Source organism: Pundamilia nyererei, unplaced genomic scaffold, assembly GCF_000239375.1.
Source record: "Pundamilia nyererei isolate P.nyererei 1_Seehausen unplaced genomic scaffold, PunNye1.0 scaffold00221, whole genome shotgun sequence".
NCBI lineage: Eukaryota > Metazoa > Chordata > Actinopteri > Cichliformes > Cichlidae > Pundamilia > Pundamilia nyererei.
The window spans coordinates 39421-48715 of record NW_005187622.1 but is presented as its reverse complement, the minus strand read 5'-3'; the positions used below and the strand labels follow the sequence as shown (position 1 = coordinate 48715).

The 9295-nt window shown below is 44.3% G+C and overlaps 1 protein-coding gene across 2 annotated transcripts; it reads left to right on the top strand.

The window, feature by feature from the left end:
• Nucleotides 1-6: 6 nt before the first annotated feature.
• Nucleotides 7-9079, top strand: hpse (heparanase). 2 transcript variants are annotated; one of them, XM_005748396.1, is made up of 12 exons: nucleotides 7-470; nucleotides 1405-1535; nucleotides 1773-1901; nucleotides 1973-2146; nucleotides 2531-2702; nucleotides 3180-3227; nucleotides 4108-4201; nucleotides 4284-4390; nucleotides 4732-4846; nucleotides 5286-5410; nucleotides 6207-6353; nucleotides 8101-9079. In XM_005748396.1, the coding sequence occupies exons 1-12, from the start codon at nucleotides 244-246 to the stop codon at nucleotides 8258-8260; spliced, it is 1629 nt and encodes a 542-aa protein (XP_005748453.1). In that variant the 5' UTR covers nucleotides 7-243; the 3' UTR covers nucleotides 8261-9079. The 2 variants fall into 2 exon arrangements, with proteins under 2 accessions (XP_005748453.1, XP_013770206.1); XM_013914752.1 differs by having other exon boundaries at nucleotides 4732-4861.
• Nucleotides 9080-9295: the final 216 nt, after the last annotated feature.

Genomic DNA, 9295 nt, shown 5'->3' with positions numbered 1-9295 from the left:
ACTGTTCTGGATGGGACGACATCTTCCACGCATTTCCTGATAAATCCACAGACTGAGTCTGTGTATTCATCAATGTCTCTGGCGGCCACGTGAATATTAGTTTCATTGATCACTGATCGATTGATGGAGTGTCGTCTCTCGTGATTCCTGCTGAAATGTTGGACCTGCATATAAGTTCCTGATTTGAGGTCCCGGTCGTTCTGTGTGCGCGCACGAGGACGCGAAACAGGAAGTGTGACAGACATGAGGCTCGCGCTGCTGCTGTGCACGCTCTGCTGCACCGGGACTCTGGTAACCGGAACCGGAGGATCCCGGCTCCCTGATGGACCCCCCGGGGAGCCGGACCGGGACCCCGGTCTGGGTTTGGGCGTGGACGTGTCGGCCCCTCTGCGACGCGTGGATCCGCGCTTTCTGTCCGTGACCATCGACGCGAGTCTGGCTTCACAGGAGAGCTTCGTGTGGCTACTGAGGTGAGCTCTGACTCTAATCCACCGACGATTGTCCCGTTAAACAGGAAACACCGGGTTAAAACAGACGGGAGGTCAGAGGTCACAAAATCAAAAACTCTAAGGATCAAAACTTTCAAACTTTTGTTTCACTTTCAAATCTGATCCTGAGTCAGTTCACCTGAAACCTGTTAGCTCCGCCTCCCGCAGTCTCAGACCAGGTGAGTATCACCTGCAGTTCAAGTTTGGAAAAAAAAAAAATCTGAACCTGATTTTAAAATCTTTAAAGGATTGAGAAGTAAGGTGATCCTGAGTCAATCCAGGTTTCACTTCTGTTTCCAGAGTCCGCATGGGAATTCCCAGAGTTCCTGTTTAAGCAGGAGCACACCCGAGAACCACAAACACTCTTAGATCTGAGAATAACCCGAGTAACCTGATCATCTGAAATAAAACTGCTGTAAATTTGAACTTTGAATCTCGACAGCCAAACTTAGATTCATGTTTCTCTGTGAATCCGACACGTTTGTGCTCCGGGAATAAACTCGAGCTCCAAAATCCCTTCTGTTTCAGTAACATGATGGATGTGAGATAATCAGCACAGATCTCTGCATGTGGAAACCAGAGGTCAGAGGTCATGAGTAAAATCATTTCCAAAGTCTCAAAACCAGGAAAGGAAATCAAGTTAAAGTCACATGTTTGTAGTCAAAACGGTTGACCAACTTAAAAACTATGACATCAGAGTTATTCTTCGTAACCCTTCAGGAGTTGTGACAACAAAATAATTTCAAAACTTAGATTTCAGATCAAAGATCAAAGTGAAACAGAGCTGGGGTCGTTTAAAACCAGCAGTTTTCGGTGCTTTGACCCGCGAATATTTCCGAGCATTCTTTAATGTGAACTGCGTACTGCTGTCAGTGCAGCAGTGCATCATGGGAGTGACTCTGAGGTTTCTCTGCAGCTCTCGGAGGATGAGGACGCTTGCAGCAGCTCTGAGTCCGGCCTTCCTGCGATTTGGGGGGACGCGGCAGGACTTCATGGTGTTTGAGCCTCACAGGAGGCAACAGTGGGAGGAGCCTCAGGACGCTGCAGGTAAACACGATCACCTTGTGACCTCTCTGACATCACACTGATCTGGAACATGTTGATTTCTTTGTTTTATTTACAGGAAATGATTTTTTTAATGTGTCATGTGATTCTTTTGTTTTTAGTCTAAGTTCAGGTTGGAGACTTTTTCTTCTTATTCAGTTTTTAAGTGTTGAAACTTTTAAATAGTTGAAATGTGAGTCTCTGACTTCCTGACCTCTCTGTGACCGTTGAAACTCCCAGGTGAGTCATGTGACCAGACTTTCCTACCCCCGTGGATGGAGGAGCGTCTGAAGTGCGACTGGGCGAAGCAGAAGCTGGTCCTGATGAAGGAGGACCTGCTGGGTACATACAGGAGCTTCTTCTTCACAGGTGAGTCCTGATGTCTGCCAGGCGTTGCCATGGAGATGCCACCTGTCCTCTGACTGTCGTCTCCCTCTCAGAGCTCACCGTGGACCAGCTGCATGCCTTCGCCAACTGCTCTGGCTTCCAGCTCATCTTCGGCCTGAATGCTCTGCTGAGGACTGCTGACAACAGCTGGAACAACAGCAATGCTGCCCTGCTGCTGCAGTACTGCCAGTCCAGACATTATGGGATGTCCTGGGAGCTCGGAAACGGTACGACTCCTTCTCTGATCAGCTGATAATCAATAATCACAGAGCCTCAATCAGCTTGAGTCTGTGACCTGCTTATTTAGGCCTGCAGACTTTATTCTGCCTTTTATTTTGAAATGCAGCTAGTGATGTGTGTTTCCTACCACCTGATCAAACCCGTAAATCAGAGCATCAGTAACAGGCTGACACTGTTAGTGTAAAATCTTCTCAGGCTCCTTCTTCTTCTTTATTCTGCTTTCAGTGATAATATCTGGCATAATGCTGAAACGCTGCGGTTTCTTATCCAATGTTTCAGTTTCACTTCCTCGCCTTCATGTGGCGTGACGCACAGACAGGAAGTCACCTTTCTTCTTTACATGATCTCTAATCAAAGTGATCTCTAATCAGAGCCAAACAGCTTCGAGAAGAAGGCCGGGATCCGGGTGGATGGGCATCAGCTCGGGCTGGACTTCATTCGTCTCAGGAAGATGATGTCAGAGTCCAAACTGTACCAAGATGCTGGGCTGTACGGGCCGGACGTTGGCCAGCCGAGAAACCACCACGTAGACTTACTGGACGGGTGAGAGGTCAAAGGTCACTGTACAGAGACAGCTCATGAAAAGTTTCTGCTGTCAACACAAAAGAGCATAAAATGTTTGGGGGGAAAATTACATTTTTTTTTCAATGAATTTTTTTCCTCACATGAAATTTTGCGTTACGAATTTTTGAAAACAAGACACATAATAAAAAATGAACGTTTTTTACTTTATTTCTCTCTGTTTTCAGGAATTTTATTCACTCTGCTCCTCGTCTGTCATGAGCTGACAGATTCTGAAGTTTTCAGCTTTTTGATCTGATGTGATGTTTTAACGTCTCTCAGATACCAACGATGTAGAGAAACCTAAAACTTTTTATTAAAGGGAAGCAGCTAATTTTTGTGCTCTAACTGAGTTACAGAGTCACATGTGAGCTTCAGTCTGCAGGAATAAGACAGAAAACAACTTAATTACTGAGCCGACGCTGCCGATTTATCCATGAATTCTTGTGACTGTTGCAGATTCCTGCAGACCGGAGCCGAGGCCATCGACGCCTGTACCTGGCACCAGTGAGTTCACCCTCACTTTATTTACTCTGAAATGTAATTTCTGAGTTAAGTCTACTCTCACAACATAATGCATGCAGTCACAAGCGACGTGCATAAAAACTTTGCATTTTAACTGTAAATGTGAAAAATGTCACATTTACAGTCATTTACAGCCTGAAAGCTTCTCCGTCCATCGGAGGTAATTAAAAGTTTATGCACTCCTACTGACAGTGAGATACTTTTCCCATGCTTTTATTGTGAAACTGCAAATGTACATATCAGTCAGAGACTGTTCAGAACAAATTATTTAGCATTTGTAACACAAATCTTGTTGCAAGGAAACAGAATGTCAAAGTTATTAAAACTTAACAAAATTCTAATATTTTTAGTCCAACCGACATTCAGTGGATATAAAGTGTCTGTATGCTCCCATAAAGACAACAAAACCAACATAAATCTGTCTCCAAATGTTTGTTTGAAGTCTCCTAATTTTGAATTTATTAAACCATAAATTCAGAAAATAGTTTTGGACTTTTTAAGTTGAAAGTTGGTCATAAAGCATCAATACTTTCTTCAGAAAGTCCAAAATTCTGAATCATAATCAGACAAGAAGAGATTTAAGTCAAGATAAGATTATTATTCATCATCCACACTGACAGTTAGTTTGGGTGATAAATTAGGCTTAACAATGATCACATCATTCACAAACAGCTGAGCACTGGTTGAGACCAGCAGTGGTCCTAAACTCGAGCCCTGAGGCACACCTGATTTAATTTTAAAGGATATCAGTGACACCTCGGCCTGAAAAACTGTTCTTTTATTCCCAAGCCTTCATGCTGCTTTACTGCTGTGAATGCTTCATTCATAACTCATAAAATAAACTTGCTCTGCTGTTTGTCAGTTATTACGTGAACGGCAGAGACACGTCTGTGAAGGACTTCCTGGATCCTGAAGTCCTGGACTCACTGGCCTTAAAGACCAATGAAGTCATGAAGGTAACGCTGTGCTGTGTGCCAGCAGCTCTGTGCTGGGTGTGTTCGGAGTTTCACCGGGTTTGTTTCTTCTCATCCGGCTCAGAAAGTGAAGCTGGCGTCTCCGGGAAAGTCGGTTTGGCTCGGAGAGACAAGCTCGGCGTACGGAGGAGGAGCTGCAGGACTGTCAGACACGTTCGTCGCAGGATTCATGTGAGTCCCTCATGTCTGCCCTGCTTTAGTCTTCTCTCTGAACATCATGAACGTCGTGTTGTATTCAGCCAGACCTTCAGTCAGACCTTCAGTCAGACCAGAAACATAAAGCCATCATGAAGGCATTCAGGCATGAGCTCAGAGACCATTTCCTCGTAGTCTTCTAGACCTCTGGACCTCGTTGGTGTTTTTCAGACTGATTTCTTTCTTTCAGTAAACGATTTTTATTCTGCTGAATGTGTTTTTCTGTGGATGAACATTTCTGCTCTCAGCATCTCTGAAACACTCTCAAATATCTCTGAGTTGCTGCTGAGATGTCTCCATGCTGGGAATCTGTGCAGGTGGCTGGATAAATTAGGCCTGGGAGCAGCACTCGGCCTGGATATCGTGATGAGGCAGGTGCTCATCGGCTCTGGGAGTTACCACCTGGTGGACGACAACCTGGATCCTCTTCCTGTAAGACAGAGTCAGGTTAATTCTCTTAAGTATTCCAGCTACGCTTTCATGTTTTTTACCTGTGCAAAATCGTTTTAAGAGTTCCTTCTTCCTACACTCAGATTGGATGTTATTGCTTAACCTCTTAAGCCCCAAGCCTAACTGATCTCCTGCCTTTTGCCCCTGTATCAGGGGGCGTTGGGGCTTAAGGGGTTAATTTTGTCCACTTTGGGACATCAAATTAATTAAAAACCTAAACGGACATGTTTAGCACAGACTCAGTGAGTTCATTAACTGATCATTTGTCAGAAAATGTATGTTAATCTGATCAAATCAGGACCTTCACAGTAATACTGAGCGTTAACGTGGCTGAAATAAGCTGCTGTTAGTTTATGTGCTCGATGCATTTCCAGATCTTCACAGTTTGTCGTTGTCCAGTAAAGGTCGTGTCCTCTTTCAGGATTATTGGCTGTCTGTTCTCTACAAGAGGCTGGTTGGACCGGAGGTTTTAAAGATTCAAGTGCTTTCTGAGTTTGGCCGAAGTAAACGAGTGAGGATGTATCTGCACTGCACCAACAGGAAGAGGTACGCTTCACATCCTGCCCTCACACAAACACCGAGACCTCCCACCACCAGTAACTCTGCCACATCAGGTGGACGGGATTTTCTTCCGGCCCGTCCAGCTGTTTATACAGCTGTCTAAACAGCTGTCTCTGCAGTGGTCTGAAATAGCTAGAAATAGCTAGCTCACGGTAATGATGTAAGGTATTAGCAGTTAGAAGTAACAGATAAATGGTTAACAGCTGCTACAGCTCCCTTCAAGCAATGTCCTGTACAACAAAATAGTTTCTACATGGAGCTGCTCAGACTCACTACAAGCCAGAGGAAAGAATTTTGAAAGTGAACTGTCCTTTTAATGAATCAGCTGAGCTTTGGATCTTTAAGGTTTATTTTTCCTATAAACCAGCAAAAACGTCTGGAAACAGAAACAGAAAAAATTTTTCTTAAATCTTAAAATAAGAAAAGATTGAAATTCTTAAAGCGTTATTCAAAACTCATCTCAAACCTGAATTCTGAATTATGCAGAAATGGGCAAAGATTAATATCTCAGTTTCTGAAAACCTGAATGTCTTTTACTTCAGCTCAGGAACAAACATCTTCAAACTAAAAGTGTTTATAGGAGGAAAAAAGCTTTTTATTTCTTGCTGTGTACACTGACACCAGTAGTAATTTCCTAGAGATTTCCTTGATAACTAAACATAATTTCTGCGCATGTTTTGCTTCGTGTGAGTAGAAACGAAGCTCATGCTTCGTTCTGTGTTGTTTGAGGTGAAGTGGAAGTCAAGCTGAGTAATAATGCTGCTGTTTTGCGTGTCTGCAGCTACAGACGTGGAGCGGTCACGCTGATGTCAATGAACCTTGGGAAGACGCCAGCAAGGATCTCGGTGCCCGCCGTCTTCTCCAACAGCACAGTGGAGGCTTTTGTCCTGGAGTCTGAGCAGCCCGGGGAGGAGGGACTCTACTCCAGGTGCCTGAACGTACTCAATGAAGCCATTTTCCTCCTAGTTAGAAATCTGCTTCGACCCCAAAGAAGACAGTTGTTTTTCACTAAATATTCCCGGCTCTGCAGAAGTACAGTGAACCTTAGATAATAAGCCCCGCCCCCATTTTTAGTGAAATACACACGGTGAAGAAGCAACAGGTCAAAATCTGTAAATGAACACCTGATTCTACCTGAACATCAGGATTGGCCCATTGCAGATGTTTTATGTGCTGATGATACACCGCTCTGTGTGTCAGACGGCCCAAACTCTGCAAGCCTAAGAAGACACGTTCAGGTCATTATAGTCGACCTGTTCTGCCTCTCCTCACTTCCTGTCCTGTCTCCGCTCTTCCTGTGCTGGAGGTTCACGATAAAGTTACGAATAATAAGCTCCGTGTGTGTAGTGATACCCGCAGGTCGAACACTCATTATTACAGTATTTTCTACTCTTTGATCTGAATGATGTCATCTCAGGGACTGAAGCCCCGTCGGCTACTGTGTGAGAGGGAGAGCCAAACAGAAGAAAAGTGGCGTAAAGCCAGCCTTGTTTCAGACAAGGGCTGAGCTCTGAATCATGCAGAGCTGCTGTGCTGGAGTCAGAAAATAAAAGCATGGAGCTGATGTCTTTTCTCTTTTTAAATTTACATTTTCTGTTTTTGTTCTTATGAATCTGAGTCTCTGAAACATCTGGATCTCCTGAACTCAGTGACGGTGAAACGGTCTAAGCTCAAAAATGAAGAAGAATCCAGCAAATGTTTTGATGCTGAGGAAGCATCAGCGGATCATATCGCCTCAGCATCCAGTGAAACCTGCAGTTTTTACCATCAGCAGGGATGCCGTCTGTGTTTCAGCTGTGATGGCTGGTTGGTGTAGAAACCTGAAGACCAGCTCACATTTCTCTACAGAAGTGAGCCTCAACACTTCCTGAAAGCTACTTTTTAAATCCTTTAAAATTTTATTTTACTCATGAAAGCAAAAACAGGGGCGACAGTGAATCAGACGCTGGCTTCAGTCTTGTGACGCTCAGATTCAGGTGTTTATCGAGTCCTATGAGAGCTGCTGAGGTTGACCTTTTGATGCTTTTGATCTGTGGCTTTGCTCTGCTTCAGCGTGCCGGACAGAAAGCTGTTGTCATGGTGATTTAATGCCACCTGAGAGCGAATCAGCTGATGCAGACAGCAGCAGGTCGAGGACCGATGCCGTTGATGTGTAACTCTCTCTCAGGCTTTTATCTCAGCTGTGCTGACGGAGGACGAACAATGGCCTCATAGTTTGGGCTCAGCGGCGTGCTTCAAAAGAGTTCAAAGGTCACCGCCATGAGTCAAAACTGGTCAGCATGAATCGACAGTCTGACTCCCGTCCACCGCTCCACAGCACCTCAGCTGCAGGAGGCTTTCTGAGAACAACTACATAAAAATCAAAAGCTTTACCTGATTTAACCGACCAATCTCAAAGTAGCCCCATCCTAAATCCTCCTCTTACGGCGTCATGATCTGACTCATAAGCTGTGGTGGAAAATGATACAGGCATAAACCCGGAGAAGGGTAACTCTGCCAATGACACCCCGCACTGCTGCGGTCCGACCACAAGGGGGCGCACACAACCCTAACACCCGAGGATCATAAACAGGATGAGTTATGCAGAAATGGGCAAAGATTAATATCTCAGTAATCTTTGTGTTTGACTCGTTGTGTGGCGGTTCGCTTGATGAGCTCATTTCCTGTTTCTGCAGGTCAGTGAAGCTGAACGGCGAGGTGTTGATGATGGTGGACGATAAAACGCTGCCTGAACTCAAAGGAAAACTTCTCCTGCCGGCTCGCCACCTGCAGCTTCCTGCCTACTCGCTTGCCTTCTTCGTCCTCCCAGACGCCCAAGCTCCGGCGTGCAGCTGATGACATCACACGGAGAGGTGCTGTTTCCTCACACCGTGGACGCCTCAGTGTCAGATTTTTAGACAATACTTCCACTTTCTGATAATGAGTTTATTGATTCTCACTCATGACCAAACATCTCCATCTATGTCTCCACCCGCTCGTCAGTCACAGAGGCCACACCCCTAATAATGTGAACTTCAAGGTTGATGAGGATGATGGATATGGAACAATATGGAATAAGATACTTAAATGTTTTTTTCATAACAATTTTCAGAAACCAAAAATATTTTTGATACGACCGTGTTTCAGCGTGTCATCAGTGAGGACGTCTAATGATCTAATTAATCAAAAAGCACAATGCTGACGCCGCCTCTTCGCCATCATCGTCATCAGCAGGCTGGAGCACGTCCTCCTGATGCTGCAGCTTCACGTTATCATGACAGCAAATGTGTCAGAGTTTAAGCAGCGGGGAGACAGTGCTGTCACCATCAGGTCAGACTGGGAACTGCAGTAGCGTCCTCCATCATCTTTATCCAGTCTGTTCATAAAAACTTCAGTAAAACTAGAAAAAGGTTTTGAAACTTTAACCAGATGTATACATCTTTATAACAGATATTTTACACTGAAAATATAAATGTGTAATATATATATATAATAATATATCTATAAACTTTAGTGTGAACTCTGCTAATTAAATATTTATTTCATGAAATCTTTCTGTTCTCTGCTGATTTTAAATTGGACTCTAATAAAACTAATGAACCAGTGTCCGACGCTCTCAGTGTGACTGTGAAGCTCAGGACGCCTGAGAGGCCCTGCTCTGAGACCTTCAGCTTATTAAAGGACACTAGATTCAGAGTTTAATGTTTGAACTTTTATTTGATGCAAGATAAAGACAAACATCACATTTCCTTTTTCATTTGTCCTGCTCCTCGCCGTGAGTGACGACGTAACACAAGGATTTGTAGTCCAGGTTTCTGGTTGCGTTTATGTTTGATGACTGAAACATCTGCTTCATCTACAGACACACAGGTATCGATGTCACGCCTGTCA

Excerpts from the sequence above, each read along its gene's own strand:
- hpse (XM_013914752.1), top strand. The coding sequence starts at position 244 with ATGAGGCTCGCGCTGCTGCTGTGCACGCTCTGCTGCACCGGGACTCTG. Across the intron at positions 1,902-1,972 it reads CAGGAGCTTCTTCTTCACAG|AGCTCACCGTGGACCAGCTG; the intron begins GTGAGTCCTGAT and ends TCTCCCTCTCAG. Across the intron at positions 3,228-4,107 it reads GACGCCTGTACCTGGCACCA|TTATTACGTGAACGGCAGAG; the intron begins GTGAGTTCACCC and ends GCTGTTTGTCAG.